This window comes from Condylura cristata, unplaced genomic scaffold, assembly GCF_000260355.1.
Source record: "Condylura cristata isolate star-nosed mole 26May11 unplaced genomic scaffold, ConCri1.0 scaffold00022, whole genome shotgun sequence".
Classification (NCBI taxonomy): Eukaryota; Metazoa; Chordata; class Mammalia; order Eulipotyphla; family Talpidae; genus Condylura; species Condylura cristata.
The window spans coordinates 29821597-29839735 of record NW_004567123.1 but is presented as its reverse complement, the minus strand read 5'-3'; the positions used below and the strand labels follow the sequence as shown (position 1 = coordinate 29839735).

At 59.7% G+C, this 18139-nt stretch overlaps 1 protein-coding gene across 1 annotated transcript in view; it reads left to right on the top strand.

Annotated features, from left to right (window-relative positions):
- Window positions 1-16421, top strand: part of SULF2 (sulfatase 2) — a 55646-nt gene extending 39225 nt beyond the window's left edge. The window contains exons 5-20 of the mRNA XM_004687458.2: window positions 1481-1631; window positions 2548-2723; window positions 5470-5598; window positions 6625-6681; window positions 7039-7168; window positions 8516-8705; window positions 9367-9595; window positions 9680-9776; window positions 10144-10238; window positions 10876-10935; window positions 11291-11460; window positions 11558-11700; window positions 12554-12677; window positions 14135-14168; window positions 14386-14439; window positions 15167-16421. Coding sequence (XP_004687515.1) covers window positions 1481-1631; window positions 2548-2723; window positions 5470-5598; window positions 6625-6681; window positions 7039-7168; window positions 8516-8705; window positions 9367-9595; window positions 9680-9776; window positions 10144-10238; window positions 10876-10935; window positions 11291-11460; window positions 11558-11700; window positions 12554-12677; window positions 14135-14168; window positions 14386-14439; window positions 15167-15197 — 1870 coding nt within the window. The 3' untranslated portion in view covers window positions 15198-16421. The remainder of the gene's footprint in view (window positions 1-1480; window positions 1632-2547; window positions 2724-5469; window positions 5599-6624; window positions 6682-7038; window positions 7169-8515; window positions 8706-9366; window positions 9596-9679; window positions 9777-10143; window positions 10239-10875; window positions 10936-11290; window positions 11461-11557; window positions 11701-12553; window positions 12678-14134; window positions 14169-14385; window positions 14440-15166) is intronic.
- Window positions 16422-18139: the final 1718 nt, after the last annotated feature.

Genomic DNA, 18139 nt, shown 5'->3' with positions numbered 1-18139 from the left:
CTCCTTGGGAGAGGACCCCAGAAAGGGAGCGGCCTTCCGGGGACCGCAGTGACCTCCGCGCGGTCCCTTGGGCAGAAGGGGCTCCGCGGGCTCAGAGCCTCCTGAGGAAGGAGCCGAAGCCCTGGGCGGGGGCTCACTTGGCTCCTGCGACTTCTCCTTTAAAAGAGCAGCTGGTGTCCCCTCCAGCAGCCCCCACCTCCAGCAGCCCTGGAGTTCGTGATGAGGTTGTTTGACATTGCCTGCTCATTTATTTTCCCTTTGAAATGAAAATTACAGAAATTGAACATGAGCAACGCCTGCTATTACTTACCCGGAGAACCCCTTGCCTTATTAGGGGTGTGTTTGGAAGGCTCACTTATCTCTGGGGTATAATCATTTCCAAAACAAAACCAAAAACCAGAAAGTTCTGCAGCTGGGATGTTTAATTATGACAATGGGGGGTGGGAAGACGGAGCCCTGCCTGGCCGGTGCGGGTGGAGTTCCAGATCTCTCCCCCTCACCCCATCAGTCCGGCACCGGCGCTGGGGGCCCTGTGGATGCTGACAGGCGCAGCTTGATGGGGGGTGACCCCCTTCCACTCCAACTGCCCAGGGTCCCCACTCATGGACTTGAGGGTCACTGGCCAAGGCCTGTGAGCTCACAGCAGTGTCCGGCTGTGTCCACGCTCTGTGCTGGGCTTCAGTTTCCTCCTTTCTCACATGAGGGTAGAAACAGCGCCCACTACTGGGCTGTTGCAGTAAAGGAGACACGCGCCACCCGGTGGCCCCTGGGGGCAGCCGGCCAGTCACCTGTCACGCACCACTGGCCACAGCAGTCGCCCAGCAGAAGTCTGGGTCCTCGGGCTCCCCACCCACTCAGCGAGCCCGCGGGAGGCCCCGACTCTCCTGACCTGCGTTTCTGCTTTAGTGAAAGGGACGGGGTTCGTGACGAGGAGTTCAGACCGCAGGGCTAGCCAGAGGCCCAGGCCTGGCCGCCTTCGGCCTCACCACGTGGCTGTCCTGTGCGCCGCGTTTGAATCACTTTCCTCCTCTGTAGAGAAGGAAATCCTGTGTTCGCGCCTCCCCAGACGGCCCTCTGGGGACGGAAGGAAACAGCACACAGGTGCAGGGCTGTGGAGCAGAGCAGAGCCCCTCCTCCAAACAGGGAGAAGGGCGACTCCAGGGGTGTTGGAGGCCACCCCCCCCCCAGGCCGCGACCCGGGCCTCGGTGTCCGGGGCGGCCTGGACTTGGCCATTTGCAGCTGCAGCACCTTCCTCCTGTCCGATACACGCGCCCCTGCCCAGAGGCCCGCGCACACCCACCCTTGGGCAGACGCCAGCAGCGCCTTGTCTGGCACCTGGTACCCGCACGCCGGGTACCCCTTTCCCGCCGCGGGCGGCCTTTCACTGCACGAGCGGTGCAGCGGCTGCTCGACCCCGGTGGGCGACGGGGGTCCGGGCCTGGACGCTCGGGCCTGAGCCGCGTGCGTGTCCGCCCCCAGCACGCCCAGCTACAACTACGCGCCCAACCCCGACAAGCACTGGATCATGCGCTACACCGGGCCCATGAAGCCCATCCACATGGAGTTCACCAACATGCTGCAGCGGAGGCGCCTGCAGACCCTCCTGTCGGTGGACGACTCCATGGAGACGGTAGGCCCCGCCCCTGCCTTGGCCCCGCCCTGGTCACTCCCCACCCAGCCAGGGCCACGCCCCCAGCCCCGCCAGGGCCACGCCCCAGCCCCGCCCACGGCCAGGGCCCGCCCCCACCAGGCCCGAGCCCTCACCTGCTGCGCCTCCTGGGGTCCGCACCTGGAGGGGGGCACAGCAGACCTGTTCCGGCCCCAAGGGAAGGGGCTGTACAGACCCAGACCAGCCCTCTGCCCTCGTGGGCAGGCAGCCCGCCCCTCTCACAGGGCCCACACCCCACGCAGCCCCCACTGGCGGCACAGCCGGTGCTGCTCCTCTTTTACCCGCCGCCCTTAGCGCCCCCAGACCTGCCCCCTTGCCCCGGGGCTGCCACTCCGTGTCCCAGGACCCGCTGTGCCGCCCGATTCAGACGCCGTGACCCTGGACTTCCCGAGGCCCATTCCGCGGTGGCTGTACTAACTCTCCCTTTCTTCCACGGCTAAATAGTCCGCTCGTGGGTGGTTGCAGTCACGGGCTGTATTCGTCCGCCGCTATTTGAATTTACATAAATTAAAATATAAGACACTGACAGCACATTACACACAGCGCAGACCGAGGTGGTGGCCGGCTGGCTGCAGCCTCAGCCTGGGCCCTCCCTGCCTCCCTCCCGTGTCACGATGCCAGTGCCAGGACAGAATGGCCATGCTCTCCCCCAGGGCTCTCACGACGCCCTCATGCAGCAAGACAGCCCCAAATAAGTGGAAGAGATGGGAGGGAGACGGCCAGGAAGGAAGACGACGGGTCGGTGGGCAGGTGGCCCTGGAGCAGGGTAGGGGGGACCGGCAGAGGGGGCAAGTGCACAGGCACCTGACCCCGCTGAGGGCCGAGCAGGCCCTGGTGCCCATTGCTGTGCCCCTGCGCCAACTGCGACCTCTTGCAGATCTACAACATGCTGGTGGAGACGGGCGAGCTGGACAACACCTACATCGTGTACACAGCTGACCACGGCTACCACATCGGCCAGTTTGGGCTGGTGAAGGGGAAGTCCATGCCCTACGAGTTCGACATCAGGGTGCCCTTCTACGTGAGGGGCCCCAACGTGGAGGCTGGCTCTCTGTAAGTACATCAACCACACACAGGAGCCCCAAGTTCCCGGGAGGCCCCCAGGACCACCGGCAGGCAGGTCCCCGAGCTCTCCCTGGGCAGGGGTGTGGTGGGTCAGCCGCCCAGTGGGTTCTCTGTCAGGAGGGAGCCTGGAGGCCTCAGCACTTGCAAGGACACTCAGGGGCCCCTGCCAACCCATGGGGCGCAGGCTGCTGCAGGTGCTTCCCCACGTGGCCCTCGGCTCTGGCACTGACAGGGAGGAAGCTGTACCCTCCGGCCTCCTTCAGGGCTACGGGCCACAGCCTCGGCCAGCAGCCTCCCTGGGTTCACCTTTGGGCTGGCACATCTGACAGCCAAAAAAGCTGCCTCTGGGGCAGAGAGAGGGTAGAGTGTCCGGGGGTCACTCCTAGGTTAACGGGCACAACAGAGCCCAGCTCGCGCGGTTTTGTGAATGTGGATAAATCTCCATTACGAGGTTTATTTGGTCCCACTTGCGTCTGAGCCTAGACCGATACCGGCCTCCTCTTGAAGGGCACCGGGGTGGCCTCTGGGGCCCGAGCTGGTCCCACCCCTACTCGGAGGGTCAGTGGAAAACCTGGGAGGCAGGTGCGTCCCAGGCCAGCCTCGCCAGCCCTGCCCGTGACTTCATCGAACAACTCCGGGCCTTGGGCTCGCAGCCCCCCGCCCCGGGACTAGCGGCTGGAATGACAGAATGAAAACGGCTGCCACCTACCGCCACACCCTTTATGTCCAAGTATCTCAGCCTCGCTGCAACCCTGTGAGAGAAGCTGCTGCTGTTCCTGCTGTAGACAGCACTGATGACAGCCAGGCACAGAGGCGGGACGCTGCCTGAACCCACGGTCCCTCGGGAAGGCTGGGGGCTGAAGCCAGGTGGTCTCGCTCCTGTCTGCCAGCCACACTGCCCCTCCGAAACCTCGAGTCACCCCGCGAACAGAATTTGACCCCCCAAGGGCTCTGCAAGCACAGACCTTGTGTGTCTCGTCAGCCCTGGAGGCTGTGAAATGTCTCGTAAACACACTTCACGAACACGAGAGAGAGGCTGATGTCAGGCTTGGGGCTGAAGATGCAGACTGGCTCGGCCAGGACTCCTCTAGTTGCAAGCAGAGATTAGTCTCAAAATGGATAAGGCACTTGAAAGTCGGAGGCTGACGGGCTTCAGGCGTGGCTGGATCCAGCAGTTACCTGAGGACGTCTTGTCTCCCTCTCCGGCCCTGTTCCTTGCATCGGCTTCCTTCCCAAGCAGGCTTTGCTCTCATGGTGGCAGACTTTCAGCCTCCAATGTTGGAAGTCAAATGTGGCTTGAGAGAAGCCCTGGGATTGACTCACGGGCCATCCTTGCTCATCGCTACAGCCAGGAGTGAGGGCAAACCTTGGCTGATCAGATGGTGGGCCCCGAGGGCCTGCCTGCAGAACTAGAAGCCGGTCTGGGTGCGAGATCGGAAAAACAACCCCGTCCTTCTCAGCCAGCCCGGGGGAGCAGGACTGCCGGGCAAGGTTAGGTCACCAGCTGCTCACTGTGTCCCCAAAATTCATCTCCAGTGCCCCCGCCACAGCTGCCAGCTGATGCTCCAGCCTTCCCCTTCAAGACCCTCCCCAGCGTAACTTCTGCTTGCTGAAGTTCACAGGTGCTGAGCTGGGCAGCAGGAGCCCAGAGAGGTTAAAGCCCCAGGGCACACAGGCGCTGAGCCGCCTGGTGGGGAGTCCCCTGGGCCATCCTTTATGCTGGGCCCCCACCTCACTTGGTAGAAGCAGAAGACCGCTGACGACTGGACAGTAGAGACAAGTTGCCAAGCCACTTAGCTAACGTGAAGCACCTACTGTGCGCTCCAAGTATAAAAGTGCTGGGATGTGACAGGACCTCCCTCTTAGATTGTCCTTTGCCAGAAAATACGCTGTGAACCGGAGGAGCAGGAGAGAGCAGAACACCGGGACTGAGTGCCAAGGGGCCCTCGGAAGGGGCTGTCGCGCTGTGCTGCCTTAAAGTCACTGCAAACTTAGTTTCCGGGGGTTAAAGCTTGGCCCAGCCCAGACTGAAATCAAGGTGCCTGCCCAGGCTGTGCCTCTTCTGAGGCTCGATTGGCCAAGGTCCTTCCCACCCACAGATGATCAAGCCCGGGAGAGGCTTTGGGCTCACAGAGCCACCTCTGGGATAGCCACGCAGTGGCCTGCCGGGGGCCGCGGCCAGGGACACAGTCGGAAGGTGGGGTCACATGTCACGTAACAGCCACGAGGGACAGGCCATGTTTTATGGGCTGGTCCACCCGAAGGGGAGGGGACCCCCACTGGGGTGTGGACACAAGGGTGGGGCTCTCCAGCCTCCTGAGGCGTTGAGGGAGAGTGCCACGCTGGCATTCCAGGCAGCAGGGGCGACGGCCAGACTGTCTGGTCTCAGAACAGCAAAGGATCAGTGGCCCTCAACCCCAGAGGCCAGAGAAGGGTCCTGGGATTTGGGGCGGCCCTTACAGGTAGGTGTCCTTTGGGTAATGGGCAGGGAGGGCACTCCTGGCGCAAGACGGCAGGCAAGCCAGAGGCCAGGTAGGGCCGGCGAGTCTGGTGCCCCATGATGTGTCTGGAGGGCACAAAATTTGGGGGTGAAGGAGAGCAGTGGAATTGAGTGGGGCCCAGAGGAGGCCCAGTGGGGCCTTAGTGCAGGAGAGCAGCCCCACCTTCAGGGCATCAACCCCTGGCACCTCCAGCTTCCCCTCTCATGGAGTCCCTGGTCTCCCCGCCTCCCCAGGAACCCCCACATCGTCCTCAACATCGACCTGGCCCCCACTATCCTGGACATTGCTGGTCTGGACATCCCCTCAGACATGGATGGGAAATCCATCCTCAAGCTGCTGGACACGGAGCGGCCGGTGAATCGGTGAGGAGGGGCGGGGAGGTGGGGTGCCAGACTCCCCAAGCCTCCTGAACTTAGGCCAGACCACGCGGGCCTCAGAAGGCAGAGTCTCCACGAGTCAGGCGTGGGGTCCCCACACCAGTCATTTACCTGCTGTAGGGAAGAAGGATGTGTCCCCTCGAGACTCCATCTTCCCTCTGGAACTACATCACCCTTAACAGCCACGTGCGGCTCTGGCGTGGCCGGCGCTGGCGTGGCCGGCGCTGGCGCCCCACACGTTGCAGGGCTTTGGTCTTCAGGACAGCCATCCTTGGGCTCCCCTTAGGCCAAGTTGGAGAGCCCGGCTGGGGGGTCGCCTGACCTGTTGGTCTCTGGGCGCTTTCTGGCATTCAGCACTAGCCTGGAGGCTGCACTTTGAATCCGCCATCATGCTTCATGGCTGAGCACCCAAGGGTGTCAAGGGAAGACAATCCCGGGCGTCCTGCAGGCAAAACTGAGCTGGGATGGTGATCTGGACTGGGAGGGACCGGCCGGCGCCACGCGCGCGGCTGCAGCGACACCTGGTGGCCAACCCTGGAATCGCCCCTGAGGGTTAGACCACCCCTGAGGCGATTAGCACCTCCAGCTTGTACCCTCCCGGCTCAGGCGGTCCTGGGGCACCACCTCCATGAACCCCCACCAGGTTGGGAGCCAGGACAGCCCGAAGTCTGGGTGCAGGAGGGAGGCTTCCTCTCTCAGCCTGAGCCCCAGGCTGCGAATTGGAGCCATAGTGAGCCGTAGCGTGGCAGGGGCACTGCAGTGCCCCAAAGGGAGAGAGTCGTGCAAGCCCAACACAGGGAACCTGAAGTCCAGAGGAGGCCTCTAGGCCAAGGAGGGAGGCTGCCTGGGACTGACGGGCTGAGTGGACGTGGCTCACACCCCTTCCAGGCCCCTGACCCACCGCTCCGGCCTGTCAGTCTGCTAACTGTCAGCCGAAGCGGGCTCCGACCTCCTGCTTCTGGGAGACGGGGGGGCATGTGAGAGCATGGGGTGTGCTTTTTCTCTCCCTAGGTTTCACTTGAAAAAGAAGATCAGGGTCTGGCGGGACTCCTTCCTGGTGGAGAGAGGGTAAGGGCCCTGGGCTTGAGCGGGGCACAGCAGGCACCCCAGCTCCTGGCCGTCCCCCCACGCCCTCGGTGTTAAGCCGCAGGGAGAAGGCCGCTCCCCTGGTCTTGTGACAGACCGCTGGCTCCCAGGCGCTGCCACGTGGCGTCCAGAGCCGCGTGGCCCTCCAGGCACATCTGTCCGGCCTGCCCAGAGCCCCTCCTGGCAGCTGCTTGGTTTATTGCCACTCACGCAACTGTGGGCGTCAGCGTCAGATCCCCCAGGCTGTGTCCTCCCTTGCGGCCCCAGCCCAGGCCGGGGCCCCCTCAGCCAGGGCTTGCCCCCCACGCTGAGAGCTGCCTTTGCCCTGCCGCCCCACAGAAAGCTGCTGCACAGGAGGGACGGTGACAAGGCGGAGGCCCAGGAGGAGAACGTCCTGCCCAGGCACCAGCGTGTGAAGGACCTGTGCCAGCGCGCCGAGTACCAGACGGCCTGCGAGCAGCTGGGGCAGGTGAGGCGGGTGCCGTGGGTGCTGCGCCTCCCGGAAGGCTCTTTCTGGCTCCTGTCTAGGCTCCCAGGGGCTCACGGGCTTGCTTCTCGTTTACTCGCTTTCGTGAGATCCCCTTGGGGCCCTGTGCCCCTCACAGGAGTAATAGGGAATTGCCTTTTTTTTTTTTAAAGATTTATTTATTTGTGCATACAGAACTGGGTACAGGCCAGAGGCGCAGGGGCGGTGAGAGGCTTCACCAGAGACAGAGTGGGGAGCAGAACAGGCAGATCGACGAAGTACACTGCTGAGGGGAGCAGCGGGCGGGTCAGGAGAGGTCTGACACGCCATGGGGTCACCTCCGGGGCGGGGATCAAACTCGCACTGAAGTGGCTTTAGCTTCTAAAGTGCTTCTTAGTGCTGCGCTTTAACCCGCTGTTCCACCAGGGAGGGCCGGGAATTGCCTTTTTAAAGTACATTTAAGCCTTGAAAGAATGAAGTTGATTTCATGAGCGAGAATAAGGAACTATAACCCAGCTAGTGCTGAGTGAGGCAAAACCCACAAGTGGTGTCTGGGCATGTCCGACCTGAGCCTGGAGGCCCCAGGGCGGGGACGGGGCCTGGAGAAGAGAGACCCGCGAGGCGGCCTGAGGGCTGCAGGGAGCACCAGCCTTGCCTTGGGCTGCGGCTGCCCTCATCCGCAGGGGCTCAGGCCTGAAGATCCAGCCTGCGTCAGCTTAAGATTAAGCAGGAGGCAGGGCCAGGGCCCCCGAACCCCTTCTCAGCTACAGCTTCGGGCTGCTAGTGTGGGGCACACCCAGTCGGGGATGGGCTGCACCCACTGGACTCAGAAGTGGTCCCCGCCTGTCGGCCTGGCTCTGTGCTCCACTGCATCCCATCTGGGCACTGGGAGGACAGTCTTGGACCCCTTTGTTAAAAAGCCCCTCCCTTCAGGGCTGATGTGTGGGAGAACTGGGTCCGTGTTTATACCGACCCCCAAGAGTCTGGAATTTAGTTGAGGCCAGGGGTCTCTGCCCCCGGACGGCGCCCAGGGGCCCGTCTGCACATCTCCCCTGGTGCAGCCTGGGGGCTGGGCAGGACCAGCACTTTCCAAGCAGATGGTGGGAGTGTACCCCTTAACACTCAGGCCCGGAGCACGGGGGGGGGGGGGGTTGGGGTCTAGTCTGACGGTGCCCCCACTGGTCTCCCTCTGCCTTGGCTCTGCTGGCAGCTCCAGGACTTGGGGGGGGGGGGGGGGGGCTTCTGCACTGGCCAGATTGCCCCAGGGACAGAGCTCCTGGGAGCCGGGTCCCAGCACGGCCGGGTGGGGGGCCGGCGGGCCGGCAGGCCTGAGCCGAATGTGCCCCACAGAAGTGGCAGTGCGTGGAGGACGCCGCGGGGACGCTGAAGCTGCACAAGTGCAAGGGCCTGGCGCGGCCGGGCAGCAGGGCCGTCTCCAACCTGGTGCCCGAGTCCTACCGGCCGGGCGGCGAGGCCTGCTCCTGCCCCGGGGGCCACAAGCTCAGCCTGGCCGGGCGCCGGAAGAAGGTCTTCAAAAAGAGTGAGTGGCGGGCCGGAGTGGGTGTGGCACAGACGCTGGCCGTCGGGTCGCCCGGGGTGTGGGGCCGGGCAGGGGCTCGGGGGGCTGGGCGGGGCCGGGGCCTCAGCATGGCAAGGCTCAGTCCAGACGAGGTGCCCGCCCTGGCACCGCTGGGCCGCGCTCTCTTCCAGTCAGGTCAGCATGGGAGTCAGTGTCGTAATGTCCACGTTCCTTTCTTCATTTGATTGAATGGAGATTCCCAGGCACAAGTTTGGGGAATGAATGCCACGCAGAAGCACTTCATGGCGGGGTACAGCTGCCATCTCTCTAGAGCTAAAGCACTGTGTCGCCCCACAAGGAAGCCCATGCCCATGAGGCCGGCCCTGCCACCCCTCCGTGGGCTGTTTCATGTCAGCGGGTCGCTGTGACCCAGGCCCGGCTGCCCTCAGCCTGCACCCATGAGGCAGCGAGTCCCGGCCTCCTTCCTCTGTGGCCGGTGAGGCTGCCGGGCACCGCGAATCTCTCCCCCTGTAGCTCTTTCTTGACGTGATCCCAAGCCAGTTCCTTGGCCACGCGCCTTGCGGGCCTGCCTGCTGGGGCAGGCAGCCTGAGCCCAGGGCACTGCTGCCCGCTGCGCCGGGCCGGCCCTCCCAGCCTCCTCACCCAGCGCCCTCCGCCACAGAGTACAAGGCCAGCTACGCCCGCAGCCGCGCCGTCCGCTCGGTGGCCGTCCAGGTGGGCGGCGAGGTACACCACATCAGCCTGGACACCGCCTTCCAGCTTCGCAACCTTAGCAAGCGGCACTGGCCAGGGGCCCCCGAGGACCAAGATGACAAGGACGGTGGGGACTTCAGTGGCACTGGGGGGCTGCCGGACTACTCCGCCCCCAACCCCATTAAAGTGACACATAGGTGAGCAGCCCAGGTCGGGTATGGCAGGCCCCACGCTGCTGGCTGGTGTCCCTCAGGGCCACATGTGGTCTTCTTCTCAAACAGGTGCTACATCCTGGAGAACGACACAGTCCAGTGTGACCTGGACCTGTACAGGTCCCTGCAGGCCTGGAAGGACCACAAGCTGCACATCGACCACGAGGTAGGGCTGGCAGGGAGCAGGTCCTGGGCACCGGCCACTGGGAGGGCGCTGAGGCCTGGACCCTCCACGTGGACGGGGCCTCAGTGCTCCGTCAGGCTTCCCGAGGAAGCCAGGAGGAGGACCGCAGTCGCCTCAAACCATGCTTAGTCACCCGATGGGATGCTGTCCCCCCGGGGCCAGGCTGGCTCTGGGGCGGGACAGGACGAGAATGGCCAGGGTCCTTCCCTGAAGCCTAGCAGCCTCAGCAGGGTTAGCCCAGGCCCCCAGAGACAGGTTGCGCTGCCACTGAGCAAAAGAGCAGGGCCGGGAACAGGACGGCCACCAGGCAGGCCTCAGAGTTTCCGTCTGCTCCTCTTCCTCCTCTCAGATTGAAACTCTGCAGAACAAAATTAAGAACCTGCGAGAAGTGCGAGGTCACCTGAAGAAAAAGCGACCAGAAGAATGTGACTGCCACAAAATCAGGTTAGAGGCAGCAGGGTCCCCAAGGAGGCCCCGGTGCTCCTGCGGAAGCTCCCCTAAGGACAAGGCACCCCCTCTCTCCCCCATCAGGGTTGGATTACAGAGAGGTCAGCAGAAAGTCCCAGTGGTGGTGCCCGGCCACACTGCACCTCTAGGGGCACAGGTGCTATCACTCCAAAGGTCCCGCAGGGCAGCCCTGTCAGGGGCCGCTGGCCGGCGGTACCCCTGTGCCCAGCAGGGCACCCCCCGTGGGAGCACTGGAAGGGTGGCCGGTGTGAACGGAGCATTGAACCTGCAATTGCATTTAAGCTGAACTCTCCCTACATAGCTACTGGGGGGTGGGACTGGACAGCACACAGTCTGCCCCCTTCCCCGAAAGGGATGAGATATGGGGGACCCTGCTGCTGGCCCTGAGCCCTGAGCCCTGGCAGGGCCAGGGGGAGCAGCCTGGCAAGTCTGAGGCAGACAGGGCCAGGCCCAGCCTCAGCCTTCATGACTCACGTTGCCAGGACCTGAGGCTTCTCCCAGCTCCCGCTGGGAGCCAGGAGGCTCTGTGCTGGGCGCCACCCCACAAGGCCGCAGAGGCACCCTGGCTCCCACTGACCAGGTCGCCCTGAGATGGGGTTGGGGTCTGTTGCAGCTACCACACCCAGCACAAAGGCCGCCTCAAGCACAAGGGCTCCAGCCTGCACCCTTTCAGGTAAGGGCAGCGAGAGCCAGGGAGAGGGAGGCCCTGGGCGGAGCTGCCCCAACCCAGAAAGAAAAGGAAAGCCGGGCCGGGCCCGTCAGGGTCTGACTCCAGGGCTGCCCTGAGCCGTCTTGGCGTCACCTAGGCGGCAAGAGAGCCAGAGCCCGGCCGCCGCTTGCGCTGCGCGGGGAGCGGGAGCTGCAGGGCTGTCTGCGCCCAGTAGGGGGCGCGGCGAGCACCTTCTCCCACCACCCCACCTTGCTGCGTGCACGCAGCCGGGCAGGAGCCCAGGTTTAGGGTCATCAATCGCTGGGAGGCCTGGTGGGGACCCGAGGGAGGTGTGAGGGGTGTGCCCCGTGTGCCCTAGGAAGGGGCTGCAGGAGAAGGACAAGGTGTGGCTGCTGCGGGAGCAGAAGCGCAAGAAGAAGCTGCGCAAGCTGCTCAAGCGCCTGCAGAACAACGACACGTGCAGCATGCCGGGCCTCACGTGCTTCACCCACGACAACCAGCACTGGCAGACGGCGCCGCTCTGGACCCGTGAGTGCCCGTCGGGAACAGGGGGGGTCACGAGCGCCCGAGGGAGGGAACGGGGTGGGCGGGCCCGCGGGCGCTGCTCAGGGCCGCCCCTCCGCAGTGGGGCCCTTCTGTGCCTGCACCAGCGCCAACAACAACACGTACTGGTGCATGAGGACCATCAATGAGACCCACAACTTCCTCTTCTGTGAATTTGCAACCGGCTTCCTGGAGTACTTCGACCTCAACACAGATCCCTACCAGGTGAGGAGCGCCCCACCCCCACCACCCTCGGCACGGGCTGGCACCGCGGTGCCCCAGGGAGAACCGGCGCCCCCAGCACGTGGGTCCCAAGACACAAGGGCTGGACGCCAGGTGCCTGTCTCGGCCTCCCTCACCCGAAATGCAGCATTTGCGCAGGCTCTGCAGGAACTTGGGGAGACTCAGCTGTGGGCTCTGGGGCCCCAGGTGGGGAGCACACTGTAAGGGGCAAGGCTGCCACTTGCCCAGCTTTGCTCCCTGCTTCTGCTTGTTCACTCACGTGCACACGCGTCACCTAAGGCGAGAGGAGCCAGTCTGGCGGCCGACGTGAGTCCTTCCTGAGCCAGAGGCCTCAGGGCGGCAGTGGGGCGCCCTGGGACAGCCTGGTCCCCGGCACCCAAGAGTCTGATGTTTTGCCCCTGAACTCTGGAGTTGCCAGCAGCCCGTCTTTGTCCTTAAGTAGGTCAGCCCGTTTTAGAACAGGGGTGGCAGCGGAGGTTGTGGTCAGTGGGTCGGGGCGGCTCCTGCACTAGGGAGGACCAGGTCACCTGCCCGGCGCTCTCCGCTCGGCTGGTGCTGCCCTCTGAGAATGAGGCGGTACAAGCACAGGCACTCAGAACTGCGCTCAGAAGGGCCCCGGGTGAAGCCCCAGGTGGGTCTGACTCGAGGACCTGGGGTCCTGGGAGCAAAGCATGGCCCCAAGATTCCCGTTCAGGCTTTGCTAGAGGCTGGCATGAGCAGGACACCGTCCTTGCTGCTTTCTTTCTCTCCCCTGACTCGCCTGAGATTAGCCCCTAGTTGTAGAAGAGGCTGGGGAGAGGCCCACACAGCCACTGACCACCACCTTCCCAACCAGCTGATGAACGCGGTGAATACGCTGGACAGGGATGTGCTCAACCAGCTGCACGTACAGCTCATGGAGCTGAGGAGCTGCAAGGGCTACAAGCAGTGTAACCCCCGGACTCGAAACGTGGACCTGGGTGAGTGGGTGCCCCAACACAGGGCCTGCCGAAAGCGGGGTCACCACAGGAAGTCATGTCCAGCCTGAAGCATGAACCTGGAATCGCCAGGAGCTGGGGGTGGGATGACTTAAGACCAGTCAGTGGAGGCCCCTTTGCAGCCTCCCCCACCCCCCGGGCTAGGCAGCAGTGGGCTTTCCACAGGCTGCGCTTCCTCAGCAGGGCCGAGCCATGGGCGGAGAACACATGGGGTTCTGTCATTCTCCCTGTTGTTCATTTATTCATTGCACAAACATTTGTTGCGAACTTAAACCTGGGATTATATCAAAAGTGCACATTCCGCCTGACCACGCGAGAGGCTAACACAACTAGGATCAAGTCTCTCTTGCTTGTCTGAACAAAACAGGATGTGACGGGGTGGGGGTGGGGAAGTAACTTGGAACCGAGTCCTGACAAGGCAGCAGGAGTCAACCACTGAGAAAAGGTGGGGGGAAGCCGTAGAGACCTGGGGTGGGGACTCTTTCAGAAAGGCTGCAGCCAGAGCGAAGAGGGTGGTGGCAGGGCCTGGTGGCAGCTGTTCATCCTGGGAGGGGCTCTGGCGGCCAGGGAGAGCGCTTCAGGCTGGGGAGTGAGGAGGCGCCACGTGGAGATGGAGGGAGTGGGGAACACAGTCCTTGCCTGGGGGGACGCGTGGTAGCAGTGTAATCAGCGATGCTGCTTCAGGTGGGGAAGCCAAGCCACAGCTAGGAGTCAGCCGACAGCGTTTGTGTGACACAGGCAGTCAGAAATTCTGCTTAAGTTTAGGGTGCCGGTTAGCTACTGTCTTCCAAAGCTAACAGAAGCTACTTACTAGCCCAAAACACGCACAGAGAGCAGTCCACATCCTGGGGGTACGAAGGGCCTTGAAGAGTGCTGGTCTGTCTCGGACAGCCAGACCTCGTCTTGGGAGAAGGGAGGTGCAGTTCAAGAATCATCGAGATGCTGTCGTCAGCTGGTCACAAACAGCGAGCGCTTTACAGGGCCGCAGAAACACGGCTTGCACAGGAGACTCGTCACCGGGCCCGAGACAACAACTCCCACAGCTGCGGGCATCGTACAGGCCCAAGCAGCAGAGTCCTCCGGGCACCAGCCCCGGGCAGCGCAGGCAAGCGGGCACCTCCACAGCCTGTGCCAGGAGAACCGCCAGGCGTCTGGACGTGGGCGCTCCCCTCTGCCCTGCCCGCCTCAGGGCCGGGCCAGCTGCTGCTCGGGTTTGTGCCATCCCCACCTCCTCCACAAAGCCAGTGTTGAATGACTCCATCAGGTCCTGACCCTGCAGACCAGGCCACCTAGGGGCGCTAGGAAAAGCTCAGCTCAGACCCACTATCAACAAAGGTTTTAAAAGCTGACGAGTGTCTTTCAAGAAGGCAAACGGGAAGGTGGAGAGTTTGTCTCTGTGCCATTCTGACCCTAAACCATCCGCTTCCTCTCTCTTTTAGGACTTAAAGATGGAGGAAGCTACGAGCAATACAGGTACCGGTTTTGTCTTTAAGACCTGAGGCGGGTCCCGTGTCTCGGCCCCACTCTAGTCTAAACCGAGGCTGCCTGTGTCCAGGGAGACCCAGCCCTTCTTCGGCTCTGCCACGGGCCTGTTCCCCAAGAGACCTCCTTTGTGTAGATCTTTGGGGTCAGCTCCTTCTCTCTCGGTGATGGTTAACACTCATTCTCCTTTTGACACCTGAAAACTTAGGCAGTTTCAGCGTCGAAAGTGGCCAGAAATGAAGAGACCTTCTTCCAAATCACTGTGAGTTGAGGAGCCAGCTAAGTGTAGACCTGGCTCCTGCTTGCTTGTCTTGCCAGGCTGTCCTGTGTGCATGCCAGTTCCTAGCATGTGTCCTGTGTGTCCCTAACCCAGAGGCGGCCAGTCCCATGGAATCACACACGGCTGTTAGGCAGTAGTGGTGCTGGGTAGACTCCAGGTGTTCCTGAGAGGCGGAGGGGCATTTCGCTACATGGCGGCTGTGGATGGCTACTCAGCACAGAGCCGCAGGCCAGCCTTGCTCGCGGGTGTTGGAAACATCCAAGCTGCTCCCCAGCAGCCGGGGTGGGCCACCAGTGTAGGGCGCCACATGAGTGGGGATACAGTTTGTCTTGCTGAATCCTCAATATCAAGGTGTCGGAAAACCAGAGCCTGGAGACAGGTTTGAACAGTGGCAACTAATCTGACGCCACCTGGCAGGTGCACAGACCCCACCCGTGAGCAGGACCTGCAGTCGCTGGCCACTCTGTCCTCTCTCTGCATAGGTGCATGTAAACCCACATGAACCCATGCGGCTTTAACAGGACAGCGAGCCAGCTAAGCATTTCTTGGGCGCGCCCTGAACAAAGGCCCATGATCTTTAAACGTTAACTGGGCGTGTTAAGCAAACACGTGGAAATCCAGCTGTTGGGCGGTGCCAGTCCTTCCTGGGTGACCTGCGAGTCGCAGTCTAGGCACATGGCAAACACTGAGGGGGTCTGCTCTGTTCCAGGGGACAGCTGTGGGAAGGCTGGGAAGGCTAGGAGCACGAGGCGGCCCTCCCACCCCGGCACCGTCTGACTGCACAGGCGACGAGACGCTGCGATGGCCCCGCCAAACAGGCCTACTACGTGCTAGCCAGGACGTCTGCGCAAACAGCCAGCTTCCGGCAACGCGGCAGATTCTGGACGAGAACCATCAGTAGTGGTGACACTCACGCAAGTTCATTTTGCCCCTGCTTTCGCTTTGGATTATACTTCACCAGCTGCACAAAAGGCATCTTCATACCCAAGTCACCACTAACGTCCCAGAGGCTCACACGAGATAAAAACTCTTGGAAATCTCCCCAGAGGGTGAAAGTCACTGGAATTTTTTTTTAATCATAGGGGAAAACAGTCCTGTTTTAAATTGTAATCTGTGGCTCATCACGAAGGACCACGCAGAGCAGCACAGAGGCGCCTCTCCGTGGCTCTGCACCCCACTGTATATACGTGACTATTTCCGTGGAACCAGCGTGGGGACTCTTAGGGGGACTGACTAATAGGAAAGCCCAGTTTTCAAGCGTGGTGGTGTCCACAATGCTCCGTGGCCAGTGTGAAAGAAAACCCCGTGCCGTTGTGGCCATTTCTGTTCCCGTGCGGCTATCGCCTCCCCAGTATTCCTGTTACCTGTTCCAGACCTGATGTTTTTTAAAGTACTGAAAAGAAATGAAGTTGATGTATGTTCCAAGTTTTAACAAAATCGTATTTGTAAAGAAATTTTGTAGTTTATTGTCATACAATGTTCAAAACCGCAGCCAATGGCCAGCAGTTGGTATGAGGTAACTTGACATTTTGTAAAAGGCCATTCTTGGGAGTCTTTTGGTGTGTTTGGTTTTTTGTTTTGTTTTTTTAAAGCTACCAGTCAATACCTTCTTTTTGAAAGCACATGCCTTGGTTTAGGGGGTTCTTTAAAGGGAGGGAGAGAGACCACGCTTCAGGGACCACACAGGTAAGTCTCACAGTCCACTAACGAACGCTAAATTCCTCAAAAAGTGAAGTTCTAATCAACTGCAAAACAATTCACCTCAACCAAGTCAACCCTTTGGCAAGCCAGTGGTCTAACCTTGTAAAGATAGCCGTCAGACTTCCAGAATGGGAGAAGCAGGAGCCAGCTGAGCGCCACCCTGGTTGACACAGCCGAAGGCAACACCGAGCGCTGCTCCACAGGACAGACAGGTCTGCGCTCCAACATCCCAAAGCCGCCTCGAGTAAGTCTTCTTATAACCACTGAAAATGCTGTCAGTATTTGAAACAGACTTGCTTATTAGCCTTTCTTTCACCCTTCACCTACTAGGGGTTTGTATTTTAAAAAAGGCACGCTCTTAGTCGTCAGTTTTAAATAGAAACCTTTATTTACAATGACATCCAAAGCGATCAGCAAAGCAGTCATAGCTTACACCCAACCAACTCATAAGTTATCCCACCTGATTTGGATTCTTTGCATTATAAAGAATGATTTAGATTTTAAGCAACATTTAATGTAAACTTGATTGAAACTGAATTCATTCTCAATACTGTAAGTCAATTCCTGAGAATTTAAATATTGCTCTCAGAATGACATTTTCATTCACTTCGAAATTCTACACACTGGAGAGAAAACACCCTGCTCATTATTAAACATCTGCTGTTAGCTGAACAGCAGCTCTTCTCCGCAGCAGGGGGAATACACCTATCTTTAAGGTTTTACAACTATGAACTTCCCACTTGTCAACAAAACTCATGGCTTCTGCAAATAAAGAGAGAACTGGGATAGGTATCGGGGAACTGGCAGTCCATTCTGTCTACTCCCCGGCTGCATCTACTTCCAGACCAAAGCTCCTAGGACAGCAAGTCAATTATGTTCTGTAACACCTACCCCTACACAGCCCGACTCACCTTAGACATTAAATAATGATTAAGCAGTCCTGGATTGATATTTACACCATTCCATCAAGATGCACAATTTAGAAAAGTAGCATCATAATATGAACATTAACAATGAATTCCTATTTTTTTAAAGGAAGAAACGTGTCTCCTTTATATCATTTTGATCTTTATAAAATATATATTTATATTTATATATCTTTGGATTCAGCAAAAAAGTAGGTACTGGAAATATCTCACATTCTAAAAGCAGATGCAAAGATTAGTTTACCCAACAGATACCAAGGTTTAAAAAAGTGGTGGGAGGTGACCAGAGGTAGGCAGCAGGAGTACAAAGAGAATTATCCAAAAAAGATAAAAGGGCAAAAGGTAAAAACAAATTATCTCAAAAGACTGCATCTATTAAAAGAAAATCAAAATCTTTAAGTGTGCATCGATAAAATGAAAAAGTAGAAAATATAAAAACATAATCACTTTTCTTCCATATAAAAAAGGGGGCGCTGCCTTCCAGGTAGCCTGGGTCCGGACTGAGGAACAGAATCATAAAACTGGTTTTTAAAAGTAAAGGTAAGAAGAGCACCATTCCACTTCTGCCCACACGCCATTCGCTAGGGAGCCGGCGCCACACGAGGGAAGCTGCGGTGCGCGATCTATGCTCACTTCCCACAAGAGCGGGTGGGGGGGACGGCGCCGACCGCACATCTGCTCGGTGCTGGTTCTACGAATATCGGCTCTCACGTATAAGAAAGTCAAACTAAACGATCTTACCTTCAGAAACACCTAAAGAGACTGGTTAAATGTATGAAATTAAAAAGTTAACTGGCTCTGAGTTATTGCTAGAAAATGACACCAAGGCTAGCCAGAGACATACAAAGTCACAGGTATTCCAAAACCCAATTTCATTCAACTGTTAGAAAGTAACAGAGTAAATCAAACAAAAGGAGTGAAACTCGGGATTTCTCCCTATTCTGAACTTACTGAGACTAGCGTCAAGCAGTGGCAACAGCAGAAAAGGCAAAGGGCCGAAGACCGGGCAGGCTCAGGCATTCAGCGCTGAACGAGGTCGGCTGGCTGGCTGGGGG